The following is a 16,867-nucleotide window of genomic DNA, read 5'->3' as shown; positions in this document are numbered from 1 at the left end:
AAGGTTCCACCCTTCTTGAGCACGAAAGATAAGATCTTTGAAGCGGATGAATATGTGCGAGATTTGGATACGGCTTTTGCCAAGGTTCGCGAGACTTTGCAGAAGTCTCAAGAATGACAGAAAAAGGCAGCGGATCGCCATCGTCGCGACTTGAAATTGAAGGAGGATGATTGGGTGCTCTTACGTTTTGAGAAGGCACGCCTACGAAAGAAAAAGGGAAAGGAGAGGCTTTTTCCAAAGCTTAGTATGCGATACTACGGCCCTTTCCAGATCACTGAAAAGATAAATGATGTCTCCTTCCGATTGAATCTGCTAGATACTTGGAGGATTCACAATGCATTCCATGTGAGTCTCTTGAAACCTTTTAAGGGGGATGTGCCTGATGATGGGGAGCCCGATGAGCAACCCGAAGTGGAAGAAAACGAGGAGATCCTTGTTCCTGAACAGATTTTGGCACATAAGGATACGAAGAATAAAGGTAAAGTCCGAAGGCGGTTCTTGGGTTAAGTTTAAGAACTATCCTGCATTGGATGCGAAGTGGATGGAGGAGGAGGACCTACCAGATACTCCTCAGATTGTGAAACTTTACCTCGATGCTTTTGGTTTAGCATAGTCTATTCCAAACGGAACCCAAATTCAGCTTGGCCACAGATTTGGTGCAGTGGGATGCAGAAGAGGGGAGTCGCTCCGCTCCTTTGTCAACAGATGCCTTGATTTAGATACTAGAGTCACTGATGTCTCTTTGAGTTTCAAGGATACTGAAAGCTGACAGTATTCTCCTGTATGACTTTAATGAAATGGAATTCTTGATTATGATACTTATTTGTTCTTGACTTCTCTTAAGTGCAAGAACTGATAGACGAAATGGCTCCAGCATTTTGGTCTGATTAATCTCGAATAGACATGGTTGCAATAGGGGTTAGTCAATCGGACATCGATGAGGTCTTGATTGGACGTAGATGTGATTGCTAGCTACATTGCCGATAAATCATGCTCTAAGATCGGAATGAATGTTGAATGTCATGTGATGTCTTGTGATGTCGTGTGATGTGACTGTCGATTTGGTACATGTGCTAGATGTGTGTTCCTAGTACGTAGGTACTAACAGTCAGTGTCTGCTAAGACGGTTTATGGCTTTTGTCGGTTTTACAGGCGTAATCGCGATCGATTACAATGCTTTCAAGAGAGGGGTATGTCACAAAGTGATGACATGGCTACCGACAGCAAAAACCCTAATTTTTGCCAGAAACCCTAATTTCAAAAAACCCTAATTTCCTACCCTAACTGCTGGTTGGAAACCCTAATCTGGCGCCAGTGCCATGTGGCAGCTGCTCCGGATTTTGCGGCGTGAATCACGGAGGTGGGGAAAAAAGCATCAGCGACGCAAATTTTGAATGCTTTTTGGCTATGCAAGGAAATTGGAAGAGAGAGAGAGAGAACTTGCTTTATTTTTGGCTCTCATTGAAAGAGAGAGAGAAACCGATGTTGCTTTCAAGCTCTTGGGGCGCTACTTTTGGGCATCCCTTGTAACCTTTTTATATGCTGTGAGGGCCTCACTTCTCAGAGCATCTGAATGTAGAGTCTGAGAGTGAAACCCTAACCGCTCTTGTACTCTGACATTGATTTTTAATACATAAAGAAATACCGAAAGGGGCGCCAGTCTTTGGGGCCAATATCTCTAGGTACGGAACTCCGCCGGGCCAGTGCAAATCTATTGTGATCTGTGAATTGTTTTGAAGTGGTTATTTGGTGCTGTCGCGATTGATTCTTGACTTGGAGTGTCCAAGTCTGTTACATAGTGCCTTCTACCTTCCCCGTAATGGACACCTGTCCCCGAAGTGCCTATGCAAGAAGCCTCTAAAGAAAAGAAGAAGGATGCAACAAAAGCTAAGTCAAAGGGTTCGGCCTACAAACTCCAATCTAATATAGAGGCAGCAACTAATCTCAAAAAGGTTTTGGAAGAGAGGATTTTGAACAGTAAGGTGGAATTTACCTTGGGTGAGGTCCTTGGAATAGCGAAGAGGAAATCTCCACACTCATGCCGATTGCTTTTCAGAGGGCTTGTTAGGCGAGTTACCACCCGCTCGTCCTGAAGATCATACTATTGATCTGATACCTGGAAGCACGCCACCGAACCGGCCACCCTACCGTGTGAGCCGAGCCTAGAACGAAGAGATTATGAACCTAGTGAAAGACCTCTTGGAAAAGGGTCTTGTCCAGCCTAGTACTTCACTGTATTGCTCTCCTGTGTTGTTGGTTTTGAAAAAAAAGACGGATGTTGGAGAATGTGCATTGATTATAGAGCTCTCAACAAAATCACCATCAAGAACAGATTTTCGATTCCTAGGATCGACGATATACTCGACAGATTACAAGGATCCTCGTGTTTTAGCAGGATTGATTTGAAGAGTGGATATCATCAGGTCTGAATCGCGTCGGGAGATGTCTACAAGACAGCCTTTCAGGATGACTTTTGGGTTATTTGAGTTTTTGGTGATGCCTTTTGGCTTAACCAATGCTCCTGCGACATTTAATCGGATGATGGACAGGATTTTTCGAGAGTACAGGCTATTTGTTGACACTTTCTTTGACGATTTCATTGTTTTCTCCAAGAATGTGGTAGAACATAGAGATCATCTGCTTGAGGTTTTTTCGGCATTTCGAGATCACAAGTTAGTCATTAATGCGAAGAAAAGTGAATTTTTCCTACCAAAGATACACTTTTTGGGACACATTGTCTCAGCAGCAGGAGTGCAAATGGATCTGGCCAAGAGAGAGACTATTGGCCCGATTTGAAGAATGTCCATGAAGTTAGAAGCTTCTTGGGATTGTGTTCGTACTACAGGCGGTTCATTCGAAATTTTGCAGAGGTTGCTTCCCCTTTGCATATCTTGACACAAAAAGGAGTCCCTTTCTCGTGGGAACCCACAGAGGTGACTGCCTTTCATACTTTGAAAGAGCAATTGACTATGGGACCAGTTTTGACTTGCCGGACTTGCAGAAGTCATTTGAAGTATATTGTGATGCTTGTGGTCGTAGTCTGGGTGCGGTCTTAATGCAAGAAGGCCATGTCATTGCTTACGAGAGCCGATTGTTCTCAAGGCCGGAATAGCACAGATTTATGAGAAAGAGCTTTTGGTGGCTATCCAAGCTCTTATTCAGTGGCGACATTACCTACTCGGAGCCGATTTTACGGTTTTTCACAGATGATGGGAGTTTATGCTACTTCTTGTCATGGAAACAGCTATCGGAAAAGCAGATGCGGTGGGCAAACATCTTGTCACAGTTTACTTCCGGATTGTCCATGTGCAGGGACAAAAGAAATTGGTGGCAAATACTTTGTCCCGAAAGCCGTTGGCTGTGGCTATTTCCGCGATACATCATAGGAACTTCGAGGATATGGTCGGTTAGTACGCCACATACCAGATTTTGCAGATGTATTCAGTTGAATACAGAAAGGAGAGATAATAGCGGACTATTCCATTCGGGATGGCTACTTGATGAAGCAAACCATGTTGTGCGTTGCACAGTCGTTGAGGGAAAAGGTTCTAACCGAATGCCATTGTCCGCCTTTTACGGGTCACCGCGGCATTGCTACCACCTTGAAAGGGGTAGAGAGATACTTTTTTTTGGCCGAGACTCAAGAAGGATGTGGACGAGTTTGTGCGCAGTTGCTTGGTATATGCCAGAAGGTCAAGTTTGACAGTCATAAAGCATAGGGATTGTTACAGTCTTTGCCCATACCCACCCGCCCCTGTGAAAGTATTACAATGGATTTCATCTCCCGAGAACACAGCGTGGGCACGATTGTTTACTGCCCAGGTCTTTAGATTACATGGCATGTCTGAGACGATTGTTTTTGACAGGGACCCCAGGTTCACGAGTTTGTTTCGGACGGCTATTTGGGAGAACATAGGCACGCAATTGCAGTTCTCGTTTCACTCGCAATCTGATGGGCAATCAGATGCTAATTTACTGGTTCTGGATTTGTTGAAGTCTTCTTGGTTGGATCAGAAGACACTTGGGAAAGGTTTTTACCTTTAGTGGAATATACCTACAGAAACACGTTTGACTCTTTGATGGGGAAGATGCCATTTGAGATTTTTGAATTTGCTACGAAGGTTCTACCCTTTCTTAGCGCCAAAGATAAGACTTTTCTTTGAAGCCGACCTGTTCACGAGGGACTTGGTCCGGAAGGGTTTACATAAATTTTAGGAAAGATAGAAAAAGGCAGCAAATCGCCATTGTCGCGATTTGAAATTGAAGGAGAAGAATTGGGTGCTCTTACATTATGGGAAGGCACGACCGAGAAAGAAAACAAAAGAGAAAGGAGCGACTTCTTTGTAAGCTTAGCATGACATAGTGTGGACCTTTCCAGGTTTTCCGAAAAGAAATGATATCTCCTTTGGACTGAAGCTGCCAGAATACTTGGAGGATTCACAATGTTTTTTTTAATGTGAGTCTCTTAAAGCATTTTGAAGGCGATGTGCCCGATGATGAGAAGCCAGAGGTGCAACCCGAATTGGACAAAAACGAGCAGATACTCGTTCTGGAATAGAAATTGGCACAGAAAGAAAGAAAGAAGGTAAAGCGAATTGACGGTTCTTGGTTAAATTCAAGACCTACTTCGTATTGGATGCGAAGCTAATGGAGGAGGAAGACCTAGCAGATATTCCTCGGAATGTGAATTTTTACCTTGAAGCTTTTGGTTTAGCATAGTCTATTCCAAATGGAACCCAGAATTCAGCTTGGCCGGAGATCTAGTGCAGTGGGTTTGCACAAGAGGGGAGTTACTCCGCTCCTTTGTCAACAAATGCCTCGAATTTTTGAATACTAGAGTCACCGATGTCTCTTTGAGCTCCAGGGATACTGAGAGTTGACAGTACTCTGCTGGATGACTATATGAAATGGAATTCTGGAAAATATGAAACTGACTTGTTCTTGACTTGTTTTTAAGTGTAGGAACTGAAAGACAAAATGACTGCAGCATTTTGGTCTAAATGATCTCGAATCGACATGGTTGCAATAGGGGTTAGTCAATCGGGCATCTTTTACAAGCAAGAGAGAGAAAGAGCCTTTGCTTTATTTGGGCTTTTGATTTTCAGCTTTTGGGCTCTGCTTTTCGCAACCCTTGTAACCTTTAAATTCCCGGGTTGGCCTCATAACTCAGAGCATTTGGACGCAGAGTTTGAGTGTGAGCGCCTACCCGCACTCTTGTACTTTGAACTCAGATTAATATAAAAAGAAATATTGAAAGGGGCGCCAGTCTTTGGGGCCAATATCTCTAGGCATGGAACTCCACCGGGCCAATGTCGAATAAAATTGTGAATTGTGAACTGTTTTGAAGTGGTTATTTGGTGCTGTTGCGGTAGATTCTTGACTTGGAGTGTCCAAGTCTATTACACTCTCTCTCTCTCTCTACCTCTCTGTCCTTCCTTGTGTGCAGTTCAATTTCTCTTTTCAAGTGAAGTGAAGTGACCTTGTGTTTGTGCGGAGTACTAGATCCGAGCAAAAATCCTTAAACACTTCCACCTCACATGAACTTGTCATCAACGATTAGCTTGCGTAAGCCCAAAATACATTGCTCATTCAAGAGATTGACCAACATTATGAACGAGTAAGCAAAACGAGTTTGTGGCTTTACTACATGCTTCTTGCCAAGGTTGCAAAACAATGCTATGGCAGTGAACTTCCTTGTGATAGATGTCACAATTTGTGTTTCTTTGTTCAATATATCTGCAACCAAGGTAGTTAGGTACGCTAGGTACTATGCGTTAGGTACGGGTATAATACATGCATTGTTCATCACCCTCAGATAAGGTACTTGATTTACACCATAACATACACTCCAAGTTGGGAATCTACCACAACACACGTGAGCAAACTGAAAGAATTGAACAAAACTGAGTGAGAGAGAGACGACACGGCACGGCGCAGTTCGTGCCTAGAGAGATTGGCCCCAAAGGTTGGTGTCCCTTCCGGTATTTCTGGATTATTAATGCTTCACAAAGTACAAGGTCCGAGGGTCCTCGTCTCAGCAGTGCTTCCAAGCGTATCTGCTTGAGGCTGAGGCCCTGACACTTTATTTATAGGCCTTGGGCCTTCCAAAAGCAGTGTACATGAGAAGCTTCAAGTCTAAAAGCATCTGGGTCCCAAAAGCTAGCGCTCTAGCAGCCAACGCAAATCGCGGAAATCCGTACAGGTGCCACGTCAGCAGCCATCACGATTTGCGGTACGTCTGTTCAGCATTGCCACGTCAACATCTCCGTGCGATTTGGGGTTCCCGCTTTATTTTAATCGTCTAGTGTCCCTTTAGGCCTTGTCGGGACAGGTGCCCATAAGTTGGAACATCTTTAAAATCCTTCGTCTTTATTTTCAAGTCTCTCGGCTAGGCTTTGCAAGCTGGTAGTACTTCTTTGCATCTTTCCATAGGGCCCTGGCGCCTCTCTGTCCGGAGTCTGTCCTTTAGGTCATGCCACGTCGTCACTTTGTGACACCCCTCTATCTTGAAAGAAATATAATTGCCCTCGATTACGCCTGCAAAACCAACATAAGCCAACAACCAAATCAGTAGACATTGACTCTAAGTACCGATGTGCTAGACAACACATATCTAGTACTTGCACGAAGACGACAGTCACATCACATTCACATCACTATCCCCGTCGAGATCTTTGATGAGAATCATGATCATCGTAATGTATTTAGCAATCTTATCGAGATCTCATTGATCTCTAGCAGATGTTAGGATTGACTAAATCTTGTTACTATCATATCCACATCACCCCTTAGGTGAACAAGACCGAAATGCCGCAGTCATTTCGTCTTTCAAACATGCACTCAATCATCACACACATGAGAGAGCACTTATATCAAATTCATTTAAGGAATTCCCATTTTAAAGTACTTCTTTTCATAAAGTCATACAATAGAATACTGTTAGCCCATCAGTACCCCTGAAATCTCAAAAGAAATCAGTGACTTTAATCCATATGGGTAATCTGTGACAAAGGATCGGAGTAACCCCCCTCTTTGCACCAGATTCAACCCGTTGATCTTCGGTAACTCTTGGGAAGTTGAAGTTAGACCAAAAGCCTCAAGGTAAAGCTCTAAAACCCGAGGAGTATCTGTTAGGTCCTCCATCCATTTCGCATCCAATGCCGGATAGTTCTTGAACTTGGCTAAATACCAGCGTATCAGCTTACCTTTCACTTTTCTTTTCTTGTGAGCCAGTATCTGTTCTGGAACAAGAATCTCTCGTGTCTCTTCCACTTCAGGTTGCTCCTTAGGCTCCTTGTCTATTGGCACTTACCTTTGAAAGGTTCCAAGTATCTGGTAACTTCAGTTTGAAGGATACATCATTTATCTTTTATAAAGGGCCATAGTATCTCATACTCAACTTTGGGAAAAGTGGCTCCTTACCCTTTCGTTTCCGTATGCGTGCTTTCTCAAACCGTAGAAGCACCCAATCATCTTCTTTCAATTGCAAGTCACGTATTTTGGGTGATATAGAGAAAAAGGGGGTGGGGGAGGATTCTCCTGTTTTTACTTTCTTCTTCTTAATTGTGCTCTTTGTATTTGCTAATTTATGTATTACTGGGACAGAATACGGGAGGAAATGCTGTGCTTATTGATGCAGAGCATGCATTCGATCCATACTACTCTAAGAATGTGGGAGTGGATGTTGAGAACCTGATTGTTTGCCAACCTGACAATGGAGAAATGGCTTTAGAGAGTAGGTTTCCTTCATTTCAGCTTCAACTATCATATGGTTGTTCAAATTCAATATGTTTGTCTGGTACAAGTTATGGAAACTATCTTAGCTTATCAAGTTGGTGTACAAAAGATTGTACGGGATGTGTTATGGTAGCCGCTTGTGGTTCTGTGTGCATCTTTGGAACTTTTTGCTGAATCCTGTTCCCTTTTACAGCTGCTGACAGGCTTTGCAGATCTGGTGCAGTGGATTTAATATGTATTGATTCAGTGTCTGCTTTGACTCCGAGGGCCGAAATAGAGGTTACTTCTCTTTTGTGGAAGGTTTGATTGAGGAAAAGCTCTGAATAGTCTTGACTGAATGTGTTTAAGTTGTAGGGAGAGATCGGCATGCAACAGATAGGCTTGCAAGCCCGTCTTATGAGCCAGGCCTTGAGAAAGATGGCAGCCAATGCTGCTAAAGCAGGGTGTACACTTCTCTTTATCAATCAAATTCGGTACAAGGTGCACCTACAGTCACACTGTCTGCATCTCTGTTCTTGAGATAACTGTTAACGAGTTGACCTTATCAGTTTTATGGCATAGATAGCAGTTATGTATGGGAATCCAGAAGTTACCAGTGGGGGCCTGGCACTGAAGTTCTTTGCATCCTTGCGACTTGAAATCCGTTCAACTGGCAAATTAAAATCTGTACGTCCTGTTATTTTCTCTCACACCGTTGTGTCAGGTTGATTGCTTATGGTAACTTTATTGTGTTTTCAGGTGAAGGGGGATGAGGATGTGGGCGTCCGAGTTCGAGTAAAAGTGGTCAAAAGCAAGGTGTGCTTTACCTCATGCTACTTTGTCTAGAATTGAAGTTATCAACATCATTATCTGTCAACCCTTCTGATCCATTCTAATACTACATGAGGTTTTGAAGGTCACTCCTGGTTAGATTTACTTAGTGAATTTTACAAATATGAAACGAAAGTAGTTATCACGAAGTTTTCTGTCCAGATACCCTGTGTTGGAAAGAGAAGCATTTTATAATGCAGGCAGTGCTTTTAATAACTTCAAAGAACTGGTAAAATTGCTTGCTAGTTGTAAAGATCTTGATCAAGGAAGAAGTGGGTGGTCTAATTTAAGAATAAACAGTAGCTTCCTAAATTTGGATGGAATGTTTGGTTGTACTGCAGTTTTCAATCTTACATAAATGAAAGGGTGATGGAGTTCTTACATTGTTGAAGCAAAGACGGACTGGGTTTAAGATTTCTTCCACTGAGGGGGACAACATGTTAAAGGTTTCTAGGATCCCCAAGATCCTGTCTCTCCTCATGCTTCAGAAGTGTTTATGCACATTTGAGTTACACCATCGTTGGCTGATTCTTAAAAGGGAACCCCCTCTTTCTCTAGTCCATTGCTCAAACTAACATCAAAACTTGTCACTCATCTAAGAGGAGGAACCCCAGATAATAAAGGCCACTGCCAAGTTGACATGGGGCATTTTGAGGACAAATGCCTCTGCAAAAGGTTACTCTTTAGTTTCAAGTGTTCGATTGAGTGAGTCTGACCAATACTATCACTTAGGAAGGATTGTCACACCTGGTCTAACTTTTTCTAAGTTATTGGAGTGATTTGTGGCACTTTTTACCAAGGCGCCCCCCCCCTGACTCTGTGTGTGTGTGTGCACTGAGAGCGGTACAGTGGGTCTGCAAGTAAAAGAAGAAATAGAAGAGCTAAACTAAAGTTACGAACGGATTCAGGGCATGGACTGATGTGGTAAAACAGCATGAGGAAAATACCAAATCCACAGATGCCAAAACGCTAAAATTAGTTTCTCTGTGTATCTTCTAGTCTCATAAGTGATACAGCATTGTCTTTATGCATATAGATGGGGGTAAAAGAAAAACTGCCCATAGATGCATCGAGAGTGGGAAGGATGCATCAAAGAAAGAGACCACTTATAATGAAGTTTGTTGAATTGGAGAAGAAATATCTCGCATTGGTGTGCCTTGAAACCGGTGGATGGTCTGCCAGAACTGTTGTGTATTCCATATTGTGACCATCCCACCGTGGGAAGCTGCCCATGGGCCAACATAAAATCTATCTAATCTCTCCAATAACCATCCATACTGTCTCCGAAGTCCCCATAAAATCTGCAGCGACTGAGGAGTGCAAGTCAAGGGTACATGCCACTCATCAACATGAGAACAAGAAATTTTCCTTTTTCACGTGTAATTTTCTATATTTGTATATAAAGACACTGATAGACATGCACAAGCATTACATGTAGATGTAGACAAAGGAAGAAAGAGGTTCACCAGGATTGTAGATGACATTAACATCATATCTTGGTTAGATTTTCTTCTGGAAAATTTATATATAACCATCGGCGACTCTCGTTTCAAGCAAACAATTGGTATCCCTATGGGCACCAATTGTGCTGTTTTCCTTGCTAATTTCTATCTTTTTACTTATGAGCTTGATTTTATGGAGGGTCTTGCCCTTGCTAACACTTGCCCAATATTTTTTCACAAGTTATGCAATGTAAGACGCTTTGTAGATGATCTTTTTGTTCCTGACGTTCTTTATTTTCAAGATTTTATGTACTTGAATTCGAGTTCTGTAGGTGGAGAAATTTATCCTAAGGAGTTTTGTGAACTTAACTGTACCACAAATAGTGATTGTTGTGCCTTTTTAGACCTTAAGATTTTTCAGATTCCCTCGGGATTAGAAGTAAATATCTATGATAAGCGCCTTGAACCAGGATATGCCAATCTAAACATCATCCGTATGCCTCACATTTTTTCGAACATATCTCTTTTAGCTAAGTACAATGTCTTTTGCTCTCAACTATTTAGATTTTCTCTTCTTTGTTCTAGTAAATCTGCTTTTGTTGTTCAATCTTGCCATCCTATTTCTTTACTAGTTGAAAAAGGATACTCATTCAAAAGAATCATGAAAAATGTTCGTTCATTTTTACATCGTAGTCAGTTTATTTTTAATGTTTCTTCCTTTGGAATGTTCAAGATAATCAGTAGTAAATTCAATAGAAGTGGGGAGCTAAAAAGCCTACTTATTGTTTGACTTAATAACACCTTATAATGTTGTTTTGATCTCTAGCGCTTCTAGTATTTCTACTATAGCTTGACGAATGCTAGCCTTTATCATGGCTAAGTATGCCCATCACCTCCGGAGGGTGATAGAATCACAACTCGTTGGTTTTGTAGAGTACGTTCAAAGCGTGAATGACCTCTATACAAACCTGCATCTACTCTTGGGCACTGACGACGTGAGTAGGGATGTCGTAGTTGTTGTCCAAGCTATGCATGATAAAGGTAATAATCTTATTCTTCCTGTTTGGACAAGCAGCGAAGTTGAGGTCACATATTGTCAAGTTTGGATCTTTGCTCTTCGTAGGTTTGTAGTGGTATTCATTTTTCGATTTCATATTTAGTTTACCTGAGGACTTAAGAATGTGTTCCTTTAGAAGTTGTTGTGTGAAGTTTAATTTCTAGGGTTAAGTTTTTGAGATGTCTTATCCTTTTTTGCTTAAAGTTGAGTACTTATTTTAAGCCAAGTAAGGTGCGTCAACTTATTTTATGCATGCCTTTTCTAAAAACTTTTTTAAGTTAATGATGTTTTGTTTTATCTAGTTTTATTTCGTAGCAAACAAAGTGATTTAGTTTGTTTGTTTGTTTGTTTTTGTTTTTTCCTTTCTTTTCTTGTGTCCCTTGCTTTTATAGTTTTATGAGTGCTTTAGTCCCTCTTATAATTCATGAGTTCAGACTATTCTGAACTTATGAAGGTATATATAACATATGAAGTCTGGGACTTTGGGTTTCTTCTGTATAGGAAAAAAAGTTTCTCTCACACACTTCGAAAGACCTGTACATTTGGCTTTTATACTTGTCTGCAGGTATCAAGACCATATAAACAAGCTGAATTTGACATTATTTTTGGAAGCGGTATATGCAAGATGGTAAATTGTGAATGCGTTCCTTATTCCGCACGAATTGTGTTGTGGACTAGAATGCAAGCCTCTGACGTTTTTTACCTTTACTTTAGGGTTGCATTTTGGATTGTGCTGAGTTGAAAGGTGTTGTACTAAGAAAAGGATCGTGGTACAGCTATGGTGACACGAGGTTAGCCTTATTTTACAGCCGAACACTTCTGTGTTCTTTCCCTTGTACATGATCTTTCGGTGGGTTTTCCTCGTTTTGAGGTTTCCCACTAGTAAATTAATCAAACTGATTTACAAAAAAAAGTGTGTGTGTGTGTATACTATATACATATATATATATACACATACATCATCTCCTCAAGTACAAATTTTACTTGCTATGTGGCAATTGCAGGTTAGGTCAAGGCAGAGACAAGGCCGTGCAATATCTGAGGGAAAATCCTTTAATTTGTGATGCAATTGAAAAGGTCTCTTCTTGCGAATATAAAAACCTTTTCTTTGAGGATGCAATTGGGCTTAAAACTGTTTTTACTGAAAAAAAAATGTAACCACCCACATTTTTGGTGGCTTGAATCAAGTGATCGCTGACAAGTTGCTGTTCAAACTTTATTCAGGCTGTTCGTAGTAGATTGTCTGACGAGGGTGATCTGAAACAAGGCCATCAAAATGGATCACCCGTTCTTTCGGACTTCACACCATCAGACATAGAAGATGAAGAAGATGAGGATGATGATAACTTGTAGACTCACAAAATTTGAATCTTGCAATTTTCCTTCGAAGATGTGAGTGTATCAATCTTGCAGGTGGTGTATGCATATAATTTGCTTGGATTCTTAGGTGAGATTCACCCGATTTTAGTTGGTGCCAAGGCCATAAAATGGTGAGAGGAAAGATCAAACAGTCTAGAGGAGAAGGCAAGGGTCATGTGGAAATCTGTAGCAATCTTCTGGTTAATGATGCTAATGTCAAGTTATTCAGCAAGGCCAAAAAGAACTTGTGAGACAAACCTGATTGCGATGGTCTTGTGTTCAATCCCATTGCTTATACAAGGCTCATGAATTTCATATGGGGCTTGCATGTTTATGATTCGAATTGTGGAAAAAAATGTTGTATTACAAGTTATATTGTATGGTGCTTCTTTTCAAAAACTCCTACGAACAATGTAACGTCGTACAGTGCGTTATCATATGGTCATACCGTACAGTCGGTAGAGTGCGTCGTGTTTGTACGACATGGGCATTCATACATGGTACGAAAACGTCCATGGATGCCGTACGAATCTCTTACATAGCTTGAGTGAAGAAAGATACATCCAAAGTTGTCATCTAGCTCCATCCGCAATTACAAACTGTACATTTAGTTGGGACTCGGGAGCCAAGTAACCCAATTTTGCAAAACTAGTGTAGGTCTTGCAGCTCAATGATGTAAAGATTAAGAAGTATGTGCCTCGGATGTCGATTCAACAGAATGGGTACAACTACGATCACTCAAGAGACAAAGCTCCATAGATCATTGTCACTGTAATTTCTCTACATGGTGTAAGCATGGAGATTGGTTTTCACTTCCTCCTTATCTGCTTCTTTTTCAAAATTTGCAAGGTTGACTTGACCCTTCTTCTTGAACCGGGTGCTCCCGATGCTATCTTTGCTTTGACACTTGGATGATGGATGTCACCTTTTGCAACAATTGGTACAATATTTGCAGTTGTAGGAATCCTTGCAGAAGCGTCCATGATTGCTATAGTTGTAACATAATAATCGTAACTTGTTGCGGGCTCAATGAGAGTTAGTGTGTCTAAGTTGCAGATTCAGTACGTTGTGGAGCCTTAGTGCCTTGGGCACCCAGACATTGCATATTTTTACCTTAGGTATATAAGGTAGTGTGTAAATGAAATTATGGTTCTCAGTCTCATTTGTTGAGACCAATCTTTGGTGAGATCTCATGAGGTGTGTGGCTATGGAGTTTTTAAGCTTCTTCTTCCTCATGCGACTTGATTAACAATAATCAAAACTGAATTCTCTTTCACTATGTCTCTCTCGTACTTTCATTTCCTAGCCAGGTAGCTCATCCCTTCATATTGACAATTATTGTTGGTCATTGGAGTTGTGCTATGATGGTACCTCCGAAAATAGAGATGGCTAGCTTTAAGGATTGGAGTCCACAAGAATCTCAATGTTCAACCTGATAGATAAAAAAGCCCATATAAATAACTTTGAAGTGTGTATGCGAAAGGCACTAATCCTCTATGACTATGATATTAATTGTCATACTATGGTGGATTGATTAGTATAGAATTCATGATTAGTGTGTAATGATCAATGACACAATACACAAAAGATAAACCAAATGAAGTAAAATTAGATTATTGATAATCAACTCTTAAGAAGTGTACACAAGAGTAGGCTACTTGAGTAGAGGTAGCAAGAGCATCTAAATTGTAGTGCAAAGGAGGTAATAGAATGTACATTGCTCCAAAATGTCCCCAAATCAGCTCCAACAAGGGGGTCAACCCATGAAGGTAGGAGAGGCACTAAGAACTTTAATTGAAGAGCATGCCAATGCAGAAGCTGTGTGGTGTGGGTGCGAGTGTGTGTGTGGTGCATGTAAAGTGATAGAATATGTGTGGATGGAGTACTCACTACTAAATGAGCGAGAATCTTATTCTTTTACGTAGAAAGAATATGGTCAGTGAAGTTAGTGGACGGTCGGACACCGAATATCCAACCTCGTAACAAAGCACATGCCGCCTTCACCCCAACATGCTTCCACTTAAAGACGACTGTGCTCATAAGCGGTTTCTACTAGCTAAATGACTAGTATGTACAAGAAATTTGTGAGAGACTCTCTCACCCTACACCCATTGGTTCGCACACTCGATCTACATGCAACCGTATCGGCTCTAGTGATAGGCGAGTGTGCAAATTGACGCTAGGACTTGCATGAAAATCTTGCAAAAAATCCACAATGCATCATGCTAGTGTCAGTCGTCGTACGATTGACAATCCCTACTGCAAATGCTCTCACTGCTAGGTTGGGCCTTGACACTAGTAGGTCGTACATGAGATACCCAAATGTTGACAAAATTTTCACAAACTTGACTGTACTAGCCTCCACAACACTATCTACATAAAGTGCTCATCATGACTACTCATTACGTAAACCCGCTCAAGTGGGAGTAGACTCAATTACTGTCAATGTGGGAGTAAATCTCGATCACTAAAACATAAGAGATTAAGCTACAAAATGTACAAAGCATTGAAGAATCTTGGGAAAAACATACAAAGTTGTCCTTTTAAATTGAGCAATATCTTTAAAAATCTCACAAAAACCGGCATACACAAAATGACATACACATCCGTTTGATTGTATGTATGTTATGCCTGGTTTCACATTTCTTAAGTGAGAGAAAGAAAGGATGAAAAAACCTTTTACTGAAAAAATGTTATCCTTGAAGATTTCTTAAGTATGCATAGCCTTATAGTGTTGAGTTTCTTCTTGAGAATATCTTTGAATTGCAAGGTGGGTACATTCTCTTTGTGGATGGCAATGTAGCTCACATGGGACAATGCTATTAAGTGGATAGAGAGACCTTGGAGGTCAAACTTGAGAAAATTCGATTGTGGGAACACGGATTTCGGTCTCGACAATTGAATGTAAAAGAGTTGATAATTGTTGAGGTTCGACTTTAAAGCGAAAAGAGGAGTTTGTGGGAATCAACTCTTATAGACCCGCCTAGAGATTTTAGCTCAATTAAAACCAATGCTTGAAGTCTATCCAATGCTTTAAAGTCTGTCCATATTCCCCACTTCAAAAGTTGGATAATCCAATTCAATTGCTTGAGCATTAGAAATGCTACAAGACAAGAGTGTGGAGTCAATTAATGTGGGATTATATATTCTAGAGGTATGTGCCTTCTCTTGGACTTGAAAAAATTATCGATTGACTTCCCATATTCTTCTCTTCTTTTGAATTAGTGCCTTGTAGCATGTAAATGACTTTGATATTTATCTTTGTCCTTAGTTGCATTTAGCTTCATCAAGGACTTTTGAGCATCTTGACACTCTTTATCAAACCACCTCTTGCATGTTCTACCTTTGTTGACACCTTTGAGATGCACTATGGAAAAGCACAAGAACAAATAGTTCTCTTGAAAGTTTCCCATTTAATTTCCAATGGTGCATCATATTGGACCTTTGTTATTCATAATGTTTGCTTAACCATTTCAATATACATTGATGTCTATTTGAAATCCATATAAAGTTACAAATTTTCTTCACTTTGGTTAAGAATTTCATGGTTATTTGTTTCTTTACATGTAAGGTCAATACAAAAGGTCCGATGGTCTAATTTTGGGCTCCATTTTCTAAACATAAAACTTGTTATGTGATACATGATGACTTCAAAGACTAGAATATAGTTAATTACACTACTTCATGGTCTTTTCGAAATGAAAATCCATCGGCTCCACTCCATAAAAATATGCCATTTTCAATGAGCATACGCGTACTGTGGGCCTATACAAGATCAAGTGCATCCACTTTTGACAATTTTCATAGACTTAGACTACATAAAAGTTGGCAGTTTATGCAAATATTATGACATATTACCATACTTATACTCACTTTTGAGAGGCAACAACTAGAGACCACACAAAGAACATAGCCAAGGGAAAGTCCTCATTGTCAATTGATCTAAAAATGACTACTCTTTGTGTATGTAAATATGCTCTTGGTCTAACATGTCATGCATTGTGCTAGCATTGTGATCCTAATACATATTTATATGGCATTAGGTTCGAGTGCTAGCTGTAATAAAAACATTTAAAGTCGACGGTGTGGTGTTGGTGATACCTATCCCCCTATAGTGACCTCAAGAATCATCGGGTGATTATGAGACCTCAAACATGCTTTTAGCCACACACATGACCCTAGCAGCCTGCTGAGGGATTATATTATACAATTTTGGGGAGAGTAGACTATACAATTTTAGCTTGGGATGAACGTTGAGAAAAAATACCACTTGATTGGGCCTTTTATTGCACAAATGGCTTATTTCCAATTTTATTGAGGTGGCGTACAAGCACTTGGTAGTAGGAAACATGCATGTATAAATAGCAATCTTTTAACTTCCCATCTTCGAACCTTGAAAGCTTGTGGATGGTAGACTATGGTTTGATTGTAGCTGTTGTTAATTTTTTTTCACCACCAAGTC

General features: G+C 40.6%; 2 protein-coding genes across 2 annotated transcripts in view; both read left to right on the top strand.

Moving 5' to 3' along the window:
• RECA1 (recA DNA recombination family protein) overlaps positions 1-13,220 on the top strand; it is a 51,231-nt gene extending 38,011 nt beyond the window's left edge. The window contains exons 5-13 of the mRNA XM_086492368.1: positions 7,606-7,735; positions 7,931-8,016; positions 8,092-8,217; positions 8,299-8,403; positions 8,476-8,532; positions 11,612-11,674; positions 11,761-11,837; positions 12,051-12,123; positions 12,271-13,220. Of these exons, the coding sequence (XP_086348494.1) occupies positions 7,606-7,735; positions 7,931-8,016; positions 8,092-8,217; positions 8,299-8,403; positions 8,476-8,532; positions 11,612-11,674; positions 11,761-11,837; positions 12,051-12,123; positions 12,271-12,399 (846 nt within the window). The 3' untranslated portion in view covers positions 12,400-13,220. The remainder of the gene's footprint in view (positions 1-7,605; positions 7,736-7,930; positions 8,017-8,091; positions 8,218-8,298; positions 8,404-8,475; positions 8,533-11,611; positions 11,675-11,760; positions 11,838-12,050; positions 12,124-12,270) is intronic.
• Positions 8,539-11,602, top strand: LOC147432398 (uncharacterized). Its single transcript, XM_086492369.1, has one exon. It carries the CDS (start codon positions 10,120-10,122, stop codon positions 10,777-10,779), a length of 660 nt encoding a protein of 219 aa, XP_086348495.1. The 5' UTR covers positions 8,539-10,119; the 3' UTR covers positions 10,780-11,602.
• Positions 13,221-16,867: the final 3,647 nt, after the last annotated feature.

This window comes from Adiantum capillus-veneris, chromosome 20, assembly GCF_014529385.1.
Source record: "Adiantum capillus-veneris isolate H3 chromosome 20, ASM1452938v2, whole genome shotgun sequence".
NCBI classification, from domain to species: Eukaryota; Viridiplantae; Streptophyta; class Polypodiopsida; order Polypodiales; family Pteridaceae; genus Adiantum; species Adiantum capillus-veneris.
This window is presented reverse-complemented; position numbering and strand designations above follow the sequence as displayed.